At 45.0% G+C, this 21,041-nt stretch overlaps 1 protein-coding gene across 1 annotated transcript in view; it reads right to left on the reverse strand.

Annotated features, from left to right (window-relative positions):
* Window positions 1–594: 594 nt before the first annotated feature.
* LOC138157599 (ciliary rootlet coiled-coil protein 2-like) overlaps window positions 595–21,041 on the reverse strand; it is a 27,157-nt gene continuing 6,710 nt past the window's right edge. The window contains exons 2-6 of the mRNA XM_069083222.1: window positions 19,982–20,132; window positions 18,793–18,938; window positions 2,405–2,511; window positions 1,634–1,799; window positions 595–705 (exon numbers count right to left, since the gene is read on the reverse strand). Coding sequence (XP_068939323.1) covers window positions 595–705; window positions 1,634–1,799; window positions 2,405–2,511; window positions 18,793–18,938; window positions 19,982–20,132 — 681 coding nt within the window. The remainder of the gene's footprint in view (window positions 706–1,633; window positions 1,800–2,404; window positions 2,512–18,792; window positions 18,939–19,981; window positions 20,133–21,041) is intronic.

A 21,041-nucleotide genomic window follows, 5' to 3' on the forward strand; every position in this document is an offset into this window, starting at 1 on the left:
CAATATCTGGAATTAGTTGAATGGTCAAATGGCTTTTCTGAATGTGAAGAGGACTCATCTGTTGTTATAGCAAGGGTTTGAGAGGAGTGGCTGTGAACTTCCTTGTAATAAGATATTGTAAATAGTTATCTATGCTTTAACTTTACTGTTGATTTCGTTTATTAGCAAATTGCATAAGAACAACTGCTACTGGTAAAGGAGATTTCCTTAGTTTATTCAATAAATAATATTGAATGAACTTCGGTGGAGATTTGAGTCAACTGATTACTCCCTGAGAGTTTGTAGCTTTATTAATTAATAAGAAACCATCTCATCATGACCTAGGATTTCTTTAGAACATAGGATGACAAAAGGAAATCTAGCAATAAATCAAGCGGTGAGGCTGAAGAGTGACGTATGAGTGAGTCTGATCAAGTAATTGAGAATTTGAGACTGGAATAGAGCTCAGGAGCCATCCAATGAAAGCTGTAATGGAAGGAATCCCAATGAGTGCTTCCCAGCCTGGGCTTGGTTAACCCTCTCGTTCAGCCTTATACCTTGCATGCACACTTGCTCATCCCCCTCTCTGTGGGTCCTGGACATGTCCTGCCCAGCTCACCTCTCAGCGACTGCTTGGAGCTCATCAATGTTGCTCCGAAGGACCACAGCATGTCTCCAGAGGATTAGGATCCCTCTTGGTTCTTTCCATAAGAGTGCCTCAGAGCTCTAGGTTGGGAACAGCTGTTTTAACATTTTTGGTCAATGCAGGAGGAACTACATGTCTGTCTGGGGGGATCACCAATCTGGAATTGGAAGGGACCTTGGTGGTCATCTTGTCCAGAGGTGCCACACTCAGTGACTCCTAGTACAGCCTGAACCAGGTTAAAGTGTAATTGAGAGATGTTTGACAAAATAAATACAAATATCATAGTGCATGGATGATGTAAATTTTTGTTTTTCCAAGTCATCCTGCTGCCTGCATTTGACTCTGGTGCCACTGACCACCACTCATTTTACAGATGAGGACTCCTCATACCAGAAAGGTTAATTTGACTTACTTCTGGTCACAGAGCTAGTAAGCATGAGCGTAGCCAGTACTTACCCACCTATCGAGCACTTCTGAGACCTTGGGTAGGTCACTTAACCTCCCTGGGACTCAGTTTCTTCATCTGTAAAATGATGAGAATGGAGGGAGGTGACACTTGGTTGGGGCCAGCCAAGTGCACACTGTTGGACCATATCACTGTATTTCTGTCCCTCTCCTCTCCACCCCACCCTGGGCACCTAAAAGGGATGGAAACATGAGAAAGCAAGACTCACACAGCAAGTAAAAAAAAAATCAATGCTTCCCTTTCTCTTCCTCTTTCTAGGAGCCCGACATGTTTTTCCTCCCCTTGGCTTGAGAGCTTGAGTATTTGCCACTGGGAAGCCCTGATCTGGGTTGTGCCTGGAATCCCAATGGTGTTTCCTAACTCCATTTATGAATTCCTCTCTTCTAGGGCCCAGTGCCTTGAGCTCACAAATGACCCTGACTGAGGCTCAGGCACAGAACTCTGCTAAGGTCCTGGTAGGAATGTTTGGCCATGTTAGGGGTCTTATCCACCCTCCTCCCTCCCTGACTCTAAGAACTGAATGGGGACGCCCCAAAGCTCACCTCTTTCTCCTTCCACCAGCGGAGTTCTTTCTGCTCCAGCTCATCCCTCAGCCTGCTTAAGCTGCTGGCCATCCTGTCCTGCTCCTCAGCCAGCCTCTGATTGGAGTTTGTCATGTGCTCCAGCTGTTCCCGGAGAAGAGCATTCACTTGGGAAAGGCTAGAGCTCCTGGTGGGGTTGGGGGTTTTGGGAACAACACAGACAAGACCGTCAGAGTGTCGATTCTGCAGGCAGTGGGGACTGGGGGACCAGATTCCAAATAAAGGAAAGTCGTGCCTGGCACATAAAGGATGCTTTTACTTTGCCTCTGTGGCCAGCATGTCCCTTCACCAAACTGAGCCTCACTGCCTTGTGAAAGGACAGCATTGTTCTAGATCAGGTGTGTCAGACATGTGACCCGCTGAGTTTTGTTCCAAGAAGGGATATGGCCAGGAAAGTGACTTTGGGAGCCACGTGGGAGAAGGACTGACCATGGGAGAGACCAGAGTCAGGACCCTTCTCAGGGGCTGTCTCAATTGTTCAGGCAGGAGGGGATAAGGTTTTGACCCAGGGCAGTGGCTGAGTACATGTGGAGAGAAGGGCATGGGTGGGAGTGACCTTCCAAGCAGGAGAGTGAAGTATTCTCAGTTCTGTACCTGCCCTGTATGACTTTGGGCAAGATGGTTCCCCTCCTGGGCCTGGGGGGAGTTGGACTCAGTCAGTGGCCTCTGAGTGTCCCTCTGGCCCTAGGTCTGTGACTCCTGCAGATCCCCCTCAAATGGCCAGAAACTCACCTCTGTTCTTCTTCTTCCAGTCGAGTAAGGGCTTCATCCAAGTCTGAGTTGTACTCATGTTCTGACTGGCGTAGCCGCTGTTCTGCAGACTGGAGCCTGGTCTGCATCTGGGAGGGGTGGACAGAGGAAAGGAGAAAGTGGCTTAATCGCCAGCCATGCAGAATCCTTGGTGAGAGAATGAGCTTTGGAGTGTGGAGGAGGGGTGGTAGGCCAGAGGGGAAGTTAGTACTAGCACATTTATTTCAGTTTCCCAAAGATCCCCAGAGGGCTATTTTGAGAGACAGCCAGATGGTGTCTTAAACACTACTCCTATGGGTCCAGGAGGCTTTTTAATTAAGGGCTAGGTAAATAAGTCACATGTTGTGGCTGACATTTAGTTGAAATAATAATATTAACTAATGTGTACATAATGCCTTGCATCTATTTCCTTTGATGAACCTCATAACAGACTGTGATGTAGGTAATATAGGAATTATTATCTCCATTTCACAGGGTATGAAACTGAGGTCACAAAACTCCACTGACTCGCCCAGGGTGACCAATAAGTGTTGGAGGTGGACTTTGAGACTAGCATGCAACCTCTAGTCTACCCAAGCCCTTCTGCCCATAGGGAGATGACAGTGGGATTCCCAAGACATCTCCAGAGGAGCTAGAACGTTTGGAGAGTATCTGATTCATCGAAATCAGAAAAGGACAAATGTAAAATTTTACACTTGGGCTCAAAAGATCAACTTCAGGAGTATCAGAAGGGGAAGGTGCGGCCAGAAGCTCTTTGAAAAGGATGAGGGGGGGTTTCAGTGACCCTCAAGTTCAATCCAAGTCAATGGTAGGATGTGGCAGTCATATTGGTCATTAAGAGAAACACAGCATCCAGAAATTAGAAAGGGATGGCCTCAGTCTATTTTATGCCCACTGTATAATGGGAAACTTGGCCATCAAAGAGGCTACATGGCTTTTCAATAATCAAACAAGGAGAGAGTCTCTAGACAGCGTGTTCTCATTATACCATACTTCCTTTCTTAAAAGAAAACATTTTTGGAATTTGTAATTTAGAAAAAATCTATTTCCCTGAGAGCTGTTCGGATGCCTGCTCTGTGGGAGGATCCCACCGGCAGTCACTGGCTCCCCCAGTGCCGGGGCGCAGCTGTCGGGGAACGAGGGCCTTCACAGGAATGATGACCCTCTGCTGGGGCCCAGAATTTGGGGTGCTGAGAAGTTCCCCGGGGTCCCCAAGGCCGCAGAGTGAATGAGTCAGAGGCGGAGAGAGGCCTGCCTGGGGAGCCGCCTGCTGGGTCGCGGGGGTCGGCATCACCTGGGATGCTTTCTCTTTGTTATGTGAGATACGGTTACAGTCCATGCCAGGGAGCTTGTGCAAAGGCATCTCAGAGAGACCCCCGTGGCTGCCTCAGCTCTTGAGAGTAGGCGCGCAGCGCGGAAATGCCCGGGGAGCGAGTTCGCTCACGGGCACTCCTTAGTGAGGCTGACTGCCAAGGGGAGAGATTAACACCAGCTCTGATCCGAAGGGACTGACGTGCGAGGGGCCTTCTGAACCCAGGGCTCCGTGCCCCGGGCTCATCCTGTCCCTTCTGGGGTCGCGCCTGCTCGGGAGGGAGTGAGCGCTGCGGACAGGCACCGTGCTAGACCGGGAGCGAGGAAGAAAGGTCTGCGTTCAAATTCTGCCCCTGTCACTCAGCAGCTGTTTGGGCCCTTGCTCCTGGCTATTCCTCCGCACTGGCATCGGAGCACGAAAAGAGGCGCTGGGAGTGCCCGAGCGCCAGCCTGCGCATGTTTCCGCTTCTGTAGAACGCCTGGGGGCCTTCCCCTCTCTCACAGGGTTTTTGTAGGGTTCTCCTGAGATAGATAATGCAGGGAAAGTCCTTTACAGGCTTCAGCTGCTGCTGCTACTACTGGCCTGCTGCTGCCGCCGCCACTGCTGCTGTTACTATCACTGCTGCTGCTGCTGTTGCTGCTGCCATTTATTATTAGTGGAAAGTGTCCATAGATGACCCAAACAAAGTGACCCTAGACGCCTCAGTGATGAGAGGGCACTCATTCTGTCTGACCAGCGGGAAGGGGCAGGGGTTGGGGAGGGGGAGCAGAAGGAGAAGGCGCGACCCCGGGGCCACTGGGGCCAGAGGAGGCTCCCACCCCCACTGACCATCATCTTCTGGCGCTCACATTCGGACGTTCTCTCCAGCAGCCGCTGTTCCAGCTCCCCACATTTCTGTTTGTACTGCAACACCTGAGGGGAAGTAGGGGGGGGGGGGGGGGGGGGGGGGGGACGGGGAGGGGGAGGGGAGAGGCCACAATGAGGGATTCCGGTGCTTGGGGAAAATTCTGTTGAGTTGGAAGTTTTGGGGAGACTTTGGAGAGAGCTGGGGGTTCAATGTGGAGGAGTGTACTCCTGGGTGAGGCAAAGTTGTGTTGGATGAGAGGACTCTCTACTAGAGAGTTACCTGGGGGTGGTAACTCCACCCCCATCCTCACCCTCCCCCCCCCCCCAAATCAGGAGAAGGGGGAAGGTGGGGCTCAATGGAGGGGGGCTGGTCCAGTGCTGGCCTGTTAGAGGACATGCCCCCTCTCTCACATACACACGAACACATATAACACATTCACATACACACAGATACATACACACCCATACACCCCCCACACACATACACATATACACACATACACATATACACACATACACACACATGCACATACACACACACAAAGGGACAATCAAGTGAGGAGGGACCCGGCTTTGATCTCATCTGTCTACTCCTCAGTCAGAAATTGTAACCCCTGAAACTGTCGCTAAGATGAAGGAACTAGGAAGGCCTGAAGACCTCTGTGGTTTGTAATTGGTGGCTGAAAAATGAATTTAAAAGTATTTGAAAGCCATTAAATATGTCTAACACTGTGCTAATGAGTTAGAGGGTGATAAATAGAAAAAAATGAGACGGTCCCTGGCCTCAAGGAGCTTATAGTCTAAGGGGGAGAGAGGACAAAGGAAGAGCCAGGAGGGGCAGATGGCAGCCTCCGGCTCTAAAGTCCTCACCAGCAGGAGTGCCCGACCCTTCAGGGCACAGAGGCAAGCCCCAAACCTCATCCAGAGACATGAGAAGCTGTGAGCTCAGAAGCTTTAACACGGATGGTTCTAGAGCTGGGAAGGACCTTGGGGGTTGTCAAGTTCAAACTCTCATACAGGGGAAGAAACTGAAGTCCAGAGAGTTATCTTCTCTTGCCTAAGTCAGTGTCTGAAACAATCTTCTGGCTCTGAGGCCAGCCCTCAAGGCACTGCTATGTAAGACCCTTAGGGCTCCCTTCCCTAGAAAGACTGACATGGACAAAGACTGGGTGAGATCTCCTTTGTCATTCAGGTCAAACCCCAGTTCTGCTGTGGAACCTCAGGTAAGTCACCTCTCTGCCTGTTTCCTCATCTGTACAATGAGGGTATAGAGGGAGATCTCCTGGGAGGCCCCTTCTGATTCTGCCATTTGGTGATTCTGGGTAATGCTGGGAGGATGTGGGCTCATGGTTTGTCTGCTATTGGGGCTGCCCCCCACTCTTACCTTGCTCTGCAGCCTCTGGACCAACTGGGCCTGTCTCTGCTGCCCCTCCTGGTAGACCTGGAGCTTTTGCTGGCTGGCCCTCTCAGCCCCCTCCAGCCTGCGCTTCATTTCCCAGATTGTGGGACTGCTCTCTCCCTCCCGCTGTTCAGCTTCCACACTCAACGCCCTGTCCAGCTGAAGAAAGAAGAGACCTCTGTTTGACCTGGGCTGAGGAATGCCATCTGCCAGGGGACACTGGGGGCTGGGCCAGAGAGAACTCCCAGCATCCCTCCAGGGCCCCAGCCAGGATGTGGGCATCTCAGGGAGACAGATATGCCAGGGAGGGGGAAGGGGAGGCATCCCCTGGTCATTTGGGAAGAGGGCAGTGCTGTTCTCATTGCAAAGCCCACATAGGAAAATGTGCCTCAGACTGGAAATGTGTGTGACTGATCGAATTACCGAGCAGGCATCTCTGGTGGGCAGGGAAGATCTCCAAGGGTTGGCAGCAGCCAGAATGTCCTTGTGGCAGAGTGTGGTAGGGTGGTCATGGCCCTTGAGGCTCTGAAGTGACTCTAGCACAGGGTGGCTTATGGGACACAGGGCATCTGCTGCTCGCCTCTGTGCTCCATGGACAATGACCCAGCAAGAGAGCTGGGCCTCAGCGTCCTCATCTGTAAAGTGAGACTGCTGGACCAGCTTCATGTTGGACCTGGCTTCTGCAGCTCTAGACCCGTGAGACTATGCCTCTGCTGGTCTCTATGTGTCTGGATGTCTGAGTGTATATATATGTGATGCGTGTATATGTCATATCTACATTAACATATGCCTACACACATATATCACGCAGACATAGTCTCCCAGGTCTATATATCTAAATACATATATGCGTTTGTTGGTTTATTGTAGATTTGATTATAACAGATATATACTGTGTTTCCCCGGTAATAAGACACTGTCTTATTAATTTTTTTTGGACAGAAAAACACCAGAGGGCTTATTTTCAGGGGAGGGCTTATTTTAATGAACATTGACAGCAATTTTAATAAACAGGTAAATGTGAACAAAAAAATGTACCTTTATTCAATAATGAATTCAATAAAGAACAGGATGACGTGCTCACTGCTGCAGCTCTGATTGGATGCAGCTCAGAGCACGGCGTGCGTTTCACGGAGGGGGGGGGGACGGTGCATACAGAGGGTACCGTAATGTAGCGTGTAGGCAGGGGATCATCTTCACTACAGTAGCAATCTCAATAGGGCTTATTTTCGGGGGAGGGCTTATTTTAGAGGAATCTTACACAGTAAGAGGAGGGCTTATTTTCAGGATAGGTCTTATTATCGGGGAAACACGGTATGTATACACCTGTATCTGTATCTATCACAATAAAATCTATAACAAACCAATTTAGCAAAGAGCTAAAGGAGAAATCTCATCCCCAGTGAGTGAAGACAAAAACATACATGAGGACAGGAAGTCAAATAGTTTAGGGGGATTCAGTTTAGTACCCACTGAGTGACTGAGACCTCTAATGCCTGTAAAGGTAAGTGGAGGTGGAAATTAAAAAAAAAAAGATGATGAAGGAGAGAAGTGTGGTAGAGGGGAAGGAGCTCTGGCTTGGGGTCAGAAGACCCCTGAGTTCAAAGCCTTGCTTCACTGCTTCCCACCTGTATGACCTTGGGCTCTGGCCTCAGTTTCCTCATCTGTAAAATGACAGACAGCATCTGAAGCTCCTGAAGCTTGACATCTATGACCCCAGGATTAAATCTGCCAAGTGCTTGATATACATTTTTCAATTTTCTTTTTAATTATAAACTTTTAAAAATCAACAAATACAAACATTTTGCTACATAGAGAAAAGTGGATTTGATATGAAACTGGGTTTCTGTTGCTTAGCTGTTTTTTCAAAGACCATGTTAAATTTTACATGGTATTTTACCTCCATTCTCTTTTCTGATCCCTCCATAGGTAGTGGGTCAGAGGGAGAAGCAGCAGTCGGAACACTGGAGGTCAAACCCCAGCCCAGTTTGAGACTTCTTAGCCCTATGACCTTGAGTACAGGATTTAACCTCTGTGGCCGCTGGGTCCTCATCTCCAAAACCATGAGAACATGGTGCCAGATGGTCTATCTCAAGGTCTCTTCTTGTTCTAAACCCAGATCTCTCCATAGCTGCTATTATCCCATTTCACAGATGATGAAATAGAGACTCAGAGAGACAGAAGAGTCAGTAAGGGAGCCTCTGAGGCAGGATCTTAACCCAGGTCTTCCCACTGTCAAGGCTAGCTCATTCTAGACCTTGCCCTGCTGCCTATAGGGAGGGTGGAAGAATGGAATTCCCCAGCCAGGTTCAGAGCACCCCGTAGGGTGTTGGCCTTGGCAGCAGGGGTCCTTCCTCTAGTAAGGCTGAGCATGTTCTTCATGCTCCCTAGTATCATTTTCTTGTTTTTACCCTTATTGGAAATTGCTGCCAGAGCCCAGAGATGTCCTGGTAGCTGAGAGATGGCCAAAGGTTTTTTCCGGCCACTCATGCCAACTCATGATTCAGAAACACCAGCAACTGGACAAGGAACGGAAAGTATGTGAATGAATTAATCCGAAGGAGTACTAAATTATAAATTAATCTGTGTGGCAGTGATCTCAAAACCTAAGGATTTGTTTAATAGGTCAATAGCCCCTCTGAGATGGCACACAGAGATAAACAGGAAAGATTCAATGGCCCATGAAGAACAGAGGCTCTTCCTGACTGGCCAATGGTGAGAACGGTTGGTTGGTAGACTCTGGCGAAGACAGGGGAGGACTGCTGCATCGGGGAGCATCTGCAGAGGAGAACTTTTCTCGATACAAGCAGAAGGCATGACTTGGTGCCTTGATGAAGGGATGGGAGTATCACAGAGCTAAGCAGGGCAGGACCCACTGACCTGATATTGAAGAGCTCAGAGAGAAACCAATTGAAAGTCCTATAATATGCATGTTTTTATATAAGATATTCAAGAGAAATATTGTATAAAATGGCAGAAATTGGGTTATAAACCTCTCTCCCTGTTTTTCTGATAACTTGTACTTGACTAAATTCCTTACCTTTCCCTCCCCAAATTTTGGATCCTTTGCTTCAGACAGTTGAGGGGGACCTTTCTGCCCACTCATTTTACCGATGAGGAAACTGAGATGCAGGTCTTCTGGGTCCTGGGTGGAATTCCTCTGACTTCAGAGTCAGGGCCTCTCACATGGAAAGAGTCACTATCACTGTCCTAACTCCCCAGTGTCCTGGTGTAGGACATTGGGAAGCCTTTTGGCTAGCTTCTGGACCTTCCCTATGAACACCCATATAGTTTCTGTCTAAAACTGAGTTTCCAGAGAGATTGAAAATAAATTTCTATGTGAATCACTATGTGAGTTTGGACATCTTACTTTCCTTCTCTAGGCTTGTCTGTAAAAGGAGGATGGGGGATGAGGTAAACCCCAATGCCACTTCTAGTCCTAAATCCTATTATTCTATAATTAGAAATGAATCACCCAAGTTGAGAAGACACAGAGCCCCTGCAGAGCCAAGGCCCTCTGGGGAGAGGCAGTAAGGAGGCAGGAAGCCAATGGCCCATCCTGGCTGTTGTTCCTACTCTCTGCATGCTCTTCTGGGCCGGCCTCAGTTGCTCTCACTGAGTGAAGTATTTCTTCTCTACCATTAGGTCCTTACCACCTCTTTTCTTGGACAACTCTAAGTAAACTCCTAATCAGTCTCCTTGGCCCCATCTCTCCCATATTCAATCCAAATTCCAAAATACTCTTCCCAAGGAAATCAATCAATTAATCAGCAAACACTTAATGAGCACCTCCAAGGTGTCAAACATTATGTTTGATGCTGAGGATACAGACAGAAATGAATTAGTCCCCGCTCTCAAGGAGCATCCAGCTTTCCAGGGGGAAGATCACTGTAGTTCACGTGGGCTCCAAGGATCCTTGTCCCAACCATCTCAGGTCCCAGAGCAAGACTAGATCTTCCCCTCAGGATTCTGGGGGTCCCCTAGAGTCAAAGACCCTCTGATGCCATCAGCTCAAACCCCTACCCCGAGATTACTCATTGAGAATCACTGGAGTCATCCAGCCTTTGATAGCTTTGGTCGTTTGGCCATTTCAATCACGTCCAACTCTTCCTGACCCCATTTGGGGTTTTCTTGGCAAAGATCCTAGAATTGTTTGCCATTTCCTTCTCCGGCTCATGTTGCAGATGAGGAAACTGAGGCAAATGGGGTGAAATGATTTTTCCAGGGTCACACAGCTACATCAAATTTGAACTCATATCTTCCTGACTCCAGACCTGGTGCTCTATGCCTCCAGTGCTTTTAGGAGGAGGTATTTAATGAGGTGGTACAGTAGAAATGGTTGGTAGGAAACATGCCCCAAAGTTACAGACTCCCCCACGAGTACAGAGTCCAAGGGAAAGTGGGCACATGTAGCAAAGGGATGATTCCCAGAACCTGCTGATGGGAGGTCCCTTTCTTCCAGTCTTGGGATGGTCAGGAAGGTCTCCCTAGGCAGAGGATGGCTTCTTTGCTGGGCTCCCCCTTGTGGAGCCACAAGTCCATGTCCCATCTGCTTTTGGCTCCCTAGGCAGACCTTGCCATTGGCTGATCTGGAGATGCCACTAGGGTGAGATGAGAAGATGGGAAATCCAAGATGCTTTGACCCAGCTAAAGCTCACAAGGCCTTCTTCTAGCCAAAGTGGGGGCTGAGGCTGGAGTGAGGCCCTTCCTCCCATGTGGCTCCTCTTCTTCAAGAAGCTTGGCTGGAATTCCAGGCTTGGTACAACTTCTTAAACGACCCAGTTGTAGCTAACCTGAACATTTATCGACATCAAGTTTCTTCAGCATAGCAGAGCAGATGCCCATGCAACGTCACTTCAGTCCCAAAGATTTTTCAAACTTAGTCTAAAACCTATGATTGATCCAACTGAAATCTATGATTAAGATCAATTGTTCTTTTTTTTTCCCTAATAAGGTGTTGCTGTCATTGTTGTTCAGTCACTTTCAGTCATGTCCAACTCCCCATGACCCTATTTGTGGTTTTCTTGGCAAAATTAGATGGTGTAGTGGATAGAACACTGGGCTGGCAGCAAGGAAGACTCATTTTCCTAAGTTCAAATCTGGCCTCAGACTCTTACTAGTTGTGTGATCCTGGGCAAGTTTGTCTCAGTTTCCTCATCTGTCAAGTGGTCTGGAACAGGAAATGGGCAAACCACTCCAGTATCTTTGCCAAGAAAATACCAAATGGGGTCATGAAGAGTCAGACACCACTGAATAAGAGAGAAGGACAGGGTACTCTCAGAAAGTTTCCTGTAGAAGGCAGTGCTTGTTTGTTTTGTGTCTTGAGGGCACTATGGAATTCTGTGACGTGGAGTTGGAGGTGGAGAACTTTCTAGGCATGAGGCACAGCTAGGAAGGGAGATGAGATCTGCCTGTGAGGAACTGTGATCGTTTGACTGGACTGTAGTGTGTGGGGAAGGGACTAAAGCGTACCAAGGATGGAGAAGTAGACTGGAAGGGCACGATTTAACTCCTTTGCTCACAGAGCTTCAGTGGGTCCCCTCTGGACACCTCGAGGGTTCAATCCCAATGCCTCAGCCCTCCCTCACTTCACCTGATTCTCGGGCATCTTCCCTTTCCCCCACTCTATTCAGCCAAACTGACCTCGTGCTGGCAGCTGACCTTGACCTCACACCTCCTGCCTCTGTGTCCATGTACGTTCTGCTCCCTCTGCCTCCTCAGCTCTAACTTTTAGTATCCTCTTTTTGCACAGAGCCTTCATGATTTCCCCCAGCAGAAAGTGTCCTTCCTGTCCCTGCCCACATTCTCCTTGAGCACATGGTCTGGAGCCACTCTCTACTTATTCTTATTTTAAGATCATAAGCTCCTAGGGCTGAAGGTAAGGGACCTCAGAGGCCATTTTACAAATAAGGAAACTGAGGCCCAGAGAGTGATCTAGGGTTATAGATCTAGCTCTGGAAGCTATCGAGCTGTCCAAAGAGACATAGCTAGTGAGCATCATTAGACTGTGCGCTCCTTGAGACCAGGATTGTCTCCAGGGTCTAGCACAGTGCACAGCACACAGCAGGTGCTTAACAAATGTTTATTGTATCAGAGACAGAATCTGAACCTGGGTCCTCCAGAATCTAGTTCTGTCCATTATAGCAAAGCTTCTTGTTTCCATGCTGTATTCACTCCTCCACCAAGGAAAATGGAAGCTCCTCGAGTTTAGAGGCTGGGTAACATTTCTTCTTGGCATCCCCATGGCTAGTGTTGTGCCTCACACACAGTAGGGGTTTATTAAATGCATGGTTGAATCTCACTGGTCACTGGTACTCATCCAATTTAAGCCAGTACACAATGACTGCCACATTTCCAGCAGAAAACTCTCTTTCTCCTTGGGATCCTTCCCCCTTACAATTCAGGGGTTACTTGGCCAGTATTTGTTTCTACCTGTCTTAGTCCAAAGAATGGAAAGGAATTGTCATGTGCATAGAAACTCTGGGTCACCACAATGACCAATCACAATTATATAGGAAGATTGAGATTGACAAAGCTCTTTCCTTGAAATTGCCCTTTGAGGAAGAGAGTGAAACTCTTTTATGGAGAAGGTTCCTGGGGTCCAGAGGTTGGGTGATGACTTGTCTGTGTTCACACAGCTGGTAAATGGAAGGACCCAAATTCCAGATCAGGTTTCTTGATGCTAAGTCCAGTCCTCTTTTCACTCTGCTATGTTCCATCAGAGGTTTGAGATTCATCTCCTGTGGTCCGCTCTCTGTAGTCAACAACTGACCTCCTCCAATCCTGTAGGCTCCAAACCTATTGAGTCCTTTCAGTCCCAGTGCATTTCCCAATCCAATTCCCATCCATCCATGTGTCTTCTCTGTTGCCAGGTCTTGTAACTCTTATTTCCATAGTCTGTGCATCCCTTCTTGAGTCCAGATCTCTGACTCATAAAGCTTAGTAATCTGTTTGTAAGATTCTTGCGGCTTTTATTCCCATAGGACCCTGTTCCCAAAATCCTCCCACTCTGGGTGATATTTTATTGCAGGACCAGAAAGATACCCTTGGTACCAGGAACTGAGGTTCAGATTCCTTCATGTACAATCTAAAAACCCAGGGTGGTGTAGAGGAGAGGAGGAGCAGGAGATACAGGGAGGGCAGAGAGGATAAATGGTAACCTCAGCTCTCTAAACCAGATCTTGCCTCAAAGGATGCTTGAGAGACTTCTGAGAATCATGAAGTGTTTCTCCTAATCAGGGGTCCCAATCCTGTGGGCTAGACCCTTGCCATGGGAGGAGGGCCACAGAAATGTGGCACAAGATTGTTTAAAGAGGCAGCTAGGAATCCCAGTGGATAGAGAGCTGGTTCTGGAATCAGGATGACCTGAGTTCAAATCTGACCTCAGATACTTATTAGCTGTGTGACACTGGACCAGTCACTTAACCTCTTTATGCCTCAGTTTTCTCAAGTATAACATGAAGATAATAATCTCTCTTTGAGAGCAGAAAATTTTCTTTTTTTCTTCCTTCCTTTCTTTTCTTTCTTTCTTTCTTTCTTTCTTTCTTTCTTTCTTTCTTTCTTTCTTTCTTTCTTTCTTTCTTTCTTTCTTTCTTTCTTTCTTTCTCTTTCTTTCTTTCTCTTTCTCTCTCTCTTCCTCCCTTCCTTACTTCCTCCCTTCCTTCCTTCCTTCTTTCCTTCCTTCCTTCTTTCCTTCCTTCCTTCTTTCCTTCCTTCCTTCCTTCCTTCCTTCCTTCCTTCCTTCCTTCCTCACTTCTTTCTAATGCAGAAGGTGGCATGTGAACACTCTTGAAGAAAGGAAGAGACACTAAGAGGAGGCAGAGATGAAGAGAGAGAGCATGCCAGGCATGGAGGACAGCCAGTGCAGAGGTAGAGGTGGAGGGTTACATTAGACCAGCTGAAAAGAACCCAGTGTACCTGGATCAGAGAATGTGTTCTCCGATTCAGAGGGCAGTAAAGTGTGTTGTTTTTGTTGTTGTTGAGTTGTTTCAGGCAATTCCAACTCTTGGTAACCCCATTTGAGGGTTTCTTGGCTGGAGTGGCTTGCCATTTCTCCAGCTCATTTTACAGGTGAGGAAACTGAGGCACACAGGGTTAAGTGACTTGCTCATGGTCATGCAGCTAGGGAATGTCTGAGGAGGCCAGATGAGTCTTCCTGATTCCCAGTCCTGTGCTCTATCCACTGAACCACCTAGCTGCCTGAAGTAAAGTGTAATAAGATATAATGATAGGAAAAGATTAGATTATGAAGAGCTTCAAATATCAGATAGAGTACTTTATATTTGATCATGGAGGTAATATTTCCATAGTTTGTGCATCTCTTCTTGAGTCCAGATCTCTGACTCATAAAGCTTAGTAATCTGTCTGTGAGATTCTTGAGGCTTTTATTTGATCATGGAGGTAATGGTGAATTACTAGAACTTATTGAGCAGGGAGCTGACATGGTTTAACCTATGCTTTAGAAAAATGACAGTGTTGGTAAGTAAAGGATGGATTGGAGCAGAGAGACTTGGATGAGGGAGATAATTAGGAGGCTGTTGCAATAGTTCAGGCAAGGGGTAATGAGGACCTGTTCCAGAATATGTGAATAGAGAGACAAGAGGCATATTATTTTGTATGGGGCACAGCAAGTGGGTGATATCACTTCTATCACAACAGTGATAGAAGACTTCAATATCCCTCTATCAGTCTTGGACAAGTCTAATAGAAAGATAAAAGGGAAAATATGGAACATAACAAATTTCTGGAGAAACTAGAGTTAAAAGTCTTCTCCTACATGGGAAAGCAAAAGGACATACACATTTCTCTGTATCACGCACAACCTTTACAAAAATCGACCACGTACTAGGGTACAGTGATCTTACAAAATTGTGAGAACACAGAAATATTCAATATATCCTTTACGAACCATAATGTAATAAGAAAAGAAACTTATTCAGGGACCACAAAAAATATAGAGACCCAGATGGAGACTTAATAATGAAATCTTAATGAGTGGGTCAAAGAACAAGTCATAGAAACAATTAATAATATGTTAAGAAAATAACAGTGATGAAGCAATATAACCAAATTTCTGGGATGCAGCTATAGCAGTGCTCAAGTGGAAAATGAAATCGTTATGATCATACATTAACAAAATAGAGAGAAGATTAACTAAAATTTTTAAATTAGAAAATTACCAACTAAATAAACCCAAAATACACACAAAAGAGGAGATATTAAAAGTTATAAGGAAAATAGATAAATTAGAAATAAAAAACATAGAAATGATAAATAAAACTAAAAACTATTTTTAAAAAGACTAATAAAATGGACAAGCCCAAGAGTTCATAATCTGATTAAAAAGAAGAGAGCAGAACATCAAATTAATAAACTAGCAAATGATCAAGGTAAGATGACAGCAAAAAAACTGGAAGAAATAAAAAAGAATAATCAGAACATATTATGCAGAACAAAAACTGAACACCAAAAGAAATAAAGGAATACTTTAGAAAATATAAGATATCCAAACTCTCAGAAGACCAGATAGATCTTAAATAAGCTGATCTCAGAAAAGGAAATAGGTCAAGCTGTAAAGAAACTATCAAAGGGGAGAAAACCTTATTATTCTCAAATGATTCTTTAAAATTGAGAAAGAACCCACCAGGATCCTTTTATGAGAAAAATATAGTCTGAATACCTAAACCAGAGAAAGAGAAAATGCATAAAGAAAACTATAGACCACTATTATTAATGAACACTGAGTCAAAAATTTTAGATGATATCTCATCAAACAGACTGTAGCAAATTTTCCAAGAACTTTATGATCAAGTGAGGTTTTAGGAAATTAGGAAAACAATCAACATAATTAATCAAATGAAAAACCCAAATAACTACATGATCATGGCAATAGATGCAGAAAAAGCCTTTGACAAAGTACAATACTTTTATGCTAAAAAACCTTACAAAGTATAGGCATGGAGGGACTTTTAAAAAATATCATTAAAAAATCTATCTAAAGCCAAAAGGAAACATCATATGCAATGGGGACACACCAGAACTTTTTCCAATAAATGTGGCAGTAAAACAAGGATGCTCACTCTCTCCACTATTATTTGATAAAGTTCTGGAAATGCTAGCAATAGCAATATGACAAGAGAAAGGAAGTAAAAGTATAAAGATAGGTAAAAAAGGAGATAAGACTATCCCTTTTTATTGATGGTTTACTTGTAAAACCCAGGGAATCAGAAAGGATGAGATCATTAATAGCTTCAGCAAAGTTGCAGTTTACAAAATAAATCCTCAAAAAAAAATAGCATTTCTATATAATTGTAACAAACACAAGAAGCAATAATAGAAAGGAAAGTCCCATTCTAAATAACTACAAAATGCTTAAAATATTTGGAAATCAATCTCCCAAAGCACACAGAAGACTTGTACAGACTCAATTATAAAGCACTCCTGAAAGAAATAAGAACCAACCTAAATAGTTGGAGAGATATTTAGATCTCATGGATAGGCTGTGCCTATATAATAAAAATGACAATCCTACTAAAAGTAATTTATACTTTTAATGCTATACTAATGAAACTACCAAGGAGAACTTTACAGAGCTTGATAGGATTATACAAAAATTCAATTGGAGAAACAAAAGATCTAGAATGTCAAGGGAAATGATGAAAAGAAGTAAGGATGAAGAGAGGAATAGTACTTCCAGACTTGATGCTATATTATATAGTAGAAGTCATCAAAGCTTTCCAGTATTGGTTAAAGAATAGAGAGGTAGATCAATGGAGTAGATTAGACAAAGGAGATTCAGAAACAATAAAACTCAATAACCCAATGTTTGAAAAAGCAGAAAACATAAGTTAGATGAGGGAAAACTCCTTATTTGGTTAAAAAACTGCTGGGAAAACTGGAAAACAGTCTGTCAGAAATTAGACTTAGACCAACATCTTATACCACATTCCACAATATATTCAAAATGGATACATGACCTTGATATTAAAGATCATAATATAAAAAGATTACAAGGAAACAGATTATGTGACTCTCATAGCTATGGTTGAGATGAATTCTTAACCAAAAAAGAGTTAAAGGTAACTATGAAAGATAAAACAGATAACTTTGATTACCTAAAACTGAAAAGCTTTTGCACAAACAACATTAGTATGTCTAGTATAAGAAAGTAAAAGGTAGAATAGGAAAATATCTATGTATCAAATTTCTTTAATAAAGGTTTGGTATCTGAAATAAATACACAACAAATACACAAATAAATAAATATGTATGTTTGTTTATAACCAATAACCTTTCCCCAATAGATAAATGGTCAAAGGATATGAATAAACAGTTCTCAAAAGAACAGAAAAATATTCACCGCCACATGAAAAACTACTTCAAATCTCAAATAATAAGAGATATGCAAATCAAAACAACCATGAGATTGTTCTCACACTTTGCCAATGGGCAAAAATGGCCAAAAAAAATTGGTAACAATCTATGGTGGCAGATTTGTGGAAAGATAGGTACATTAATACATTGTTAGTCAAGCTATGAAATGATGCAACTATTTTGCATAGCAATTTAGAATTATGCAAATAAAGTGACTAAAATGTTCATATCCTTTGAACCAGAGACTCTATTACTGGACTTACAGCACAAGAAAGTCATTGAAAAGAAAAAAGTCCCCTCTTATATATACGCTACAAAATATTTAAAGTAGCCCTTTTCTTGTGGTAGCTAAGAATTGGAAGCAAAGCTCATGCCCATAGTGGCTAAACAAATTGTGTTACATGAAGGTAATGGAATATGACTGTAATGAAGGAAATGATACATGTAATGAACACAGAGAAACATGGAAAGATTTCCATGAACGGATACAGAGTGAAGTCAGTAGAGTCAAGATAATAACGTACCCAGTGATTACAATGTAAATAACAATGTAAATGGAACAACACATCAAAAAATCAAGAGTGAAGGAATCAAAATTATAAAGAACAAACAGGATTGAAATGAAGAGAGAGGAGTGGACACCCCCAGCCCATCCCTTGGTGGTGGTAGGGGATCCACAGGGGTTACAGGCTGCACAGGTTTTTGAGCTTTTCCAATGATCAGTTGTATTGACTTGTTTTTTCCTCTCTAAAAATACTGTTTGTTGTATAGGCTGGCTCTTGAAGAGGGCTTGGGAAAGGATATGTGGGATACTGTGGTGATGGAAGAAACAGAAAATGTCAATGAAACATTTTTTAAAAAGGTGAACTGTTTAATAACTAAAAAAAAACCATTTTGAGTCCCAGAAAAATAATAATGAAAGATTTCTCCATCCTCATGGCAGAGATGATGAAGACCAAGTTTTGACAACTTTGTATGATTTCTTCTCTGGCTGGCATATTTTTACTTAGTGATTTTTCTTTGTCACAAGGGCAGGCTTGAGCCAGAGAAGGGAGAGATAACCTTTTCCCATTCCTCCTAAGACCCAGTTATTGTGAAGACAGACCAAAGGCATCAATAAAATGTGTTCCCCAAAGATTTGGGGACATGGAGATGTGAAGCATGGAACACTAGGCTAGAAGTTAGGAGAACTGGGTTGGGCTATGACATGAAATAGCCATGTGGCCTTAGGGAAGCCCCTCCCCTTCTCTGTGACTCAGTTTCCTCATCCATAAGAATAGTAATAATGAGGATCTTGAGCTAAGTTATCCCTAAGGCCTCTTCCTGACTGAAGTTGTGTGTGTCCAGGAATCAAAAGAAGACGTGCTTAGGCAGAGAGGTGACCCTTGCCAGCCTCCTTCCCTGTGATGACTCTGGCTTTGGGTTGGAATGTCCTCTTACCCTCTCACTGACAGCGTGGTGTTTGCTGGCAAACTCATCCCTTTCAGCCCGGGTCTGGGCCAAGAGGTCCTCGAGCCTCGAGAGCTCATCCTGCAAGAGCTGATTTTCTTCCTGCATGCTTACTCCAGAAGGCACCTCCCAGAGGCCTAATGACAGAGGGAAGATGGACAAAGTCCAGAAGAAGGTGGAGAGCATTTCCAGCAGTGCTCTAGGGGAAGGTAGAGGCCCTGCCTTTGAATCCAGACCCCTGGATTAGAAGCAAACCTCTGAACAACCTGGTCCTTCAGATCCAGGGCAGATTCTGGCTAGGAGGCCTTTGTCTTGTGTTTCCCTGGGGGTCAGGGTGGGGTGGGAAAAGCTGTCTGGAGGCCCTGGAGAGGAATGAGTCAAACATAAGTGACTAATGAGGGTTGAGGTACCACTACCCAGCCTGGGATTCGGGATCCCCCAGGGGCCTGTCCAAAGCCTGCAGAGATGTGAAAACAGACTGATGTCAAATGGGACCCTGACATTTTTTCCTTTCTCGTTTGCTAACAGGGTTAGGTTTTAGCGGCAAGACAGCATGTGAGGGAAATCTGTTTCAAAGGTGATAAATGAAGCTTCCTCGAGGACTGGCAGTTCCATGACCATCTTAGGCCAAGCTGCCAATCTGCAAAGCTGACTGTGTTTCCCTGTCTGTCTGTTTTTTCTTAGTCTGGTTGGCTACATTATTGGGGTCATAGGAACTTTCCTGTAATCTCTGAGATCTCGTTCATTTGCCTGGCACATAGGGGGTGCTTAGTAAATTATTACTGACCATCCATTCATCCAACAAGCATTTCTTAAGCACGCACTGGTAACAGGCCCTGTGCTGGGAAAAGGGGATGCCAAGACAACAATGAACCGGACCCTGCTCCCAAGGAGTTTACATTTTCCTGTGGGAGACATGTCCACAGATAAGTCAATGCAAAAATATACAAGGTAAGTTCAAAGTGGTTTTTCAGGAGAGGAGGACACCACTGGGGGCATGTGGAGAGACCTTAGGTGGGGGATAGCCTTTGGCTCAATGAAGCCCCAGCTTGGAACTGGAGTAGGCATTTGAGGAAGGCTGAGAGGCAGAAAGTCCAGGAAGGGGATCAATAGCTCAGGGTGAGATGTAGACTAGAAGATTGTGTCTTTAGGTCCCCGAGACTCTGGTAAGACTCCTTACCTTGGAGGGGGTCCTCCACCAGACTGCCCGTAACGATCTGCCGAATCCTGGCAGGGACAGGGGTAGGTGTCATGTGGCCACCCTCATCCTTGACTGTTAGGGTTCTGTCTTCTCTCTTGGCCTCTGGGCTCAGGACTGTGTTTTCTAATTTCTGAAAAGTAGGCAGCCAAAGAGCATTATGGTCTGGCCAAATCCTCCCGTACTCCACCAGGAATAATGAAGACAGCCAGGCGGCCTTAGTTCATGCGTCATAAAGGGAGCCCCATCTACTGATTGGAGTTAAACAATGTTATCCTCTTCCCTCTGCCTCAATAATGAATGGGAATGGGAGGGGGCCGGGATATAGCATCATACATGTAGGGATGGAAGTCACTTCAGAGTTCACCTTGTCCTAACCTTTATTCTACAATCAAGGACAAACATGGCCAGAGGAGTGAAGACACTTCTTAGGATCAAAGATTGAGAACTAGAAGGGGCACCAGAGACCATCAAATCTGCATTCTACAAATGGGGAGACTGAGACACAAAGAGGGTTAGTGACTTGCCCCGGGTCACACAACTAGTACGTGTCAGAGGCAGGATGTGAGCAAAGGGCTCCTGTTCCAAACCAGCATTCTCTGCACCATTCCTTGCTGAAGAAGAGAAAGAAGGCACCAGGGAAGAGGGGGAGGCATTACATTCCCCCCAAGTGGTTCATCTGGAATGAAGTCTGCTTTTCACAATCCTCTGATTAGAGTCCTGGGTCCTGGGGGGCAGAGAGGAGGGGGAGGATTGGGGACCTGGAGCCTTTTAGACATTCCCCAGAACTAAGGAAAATGTGGGAGGAGGGGGCTGATAGGTGGGAGGAGAGAGAAAGAGATAAGGGCCGGATCAGTTTGCTTTTTGCAAAACAGCTTCCTAAAAGCAACTAGTTTGTTCTTATAAGGGCTCAAAGGCTGCAAAGAAGGCTTCTTCTCAATGATCAAATTAGATAATTTTACGGATTATTAAATGAGATAATAATTGTTAAGCACTTACTAGAGTGTGCCTTAAGAAGAGATTGTTTCCTTCCTTCCTTCCT

This window comes from Petaurus breviceps, unplaced genomic scaffold, assembly GCF_028583685.1.
Source record: "Petaurus breviceps papuanus isolate PSGF00001 unplaced genomic scaffold, PetGlider_PUasm1.0 173, whole genome shotgun sequence".
NCBI classification, from domain to species: Eukaryota; Metazoa; Chordata; class Mammalia; order Diprotodontia; family Petauridae; genus Petaurus; species Petaurus breviceps.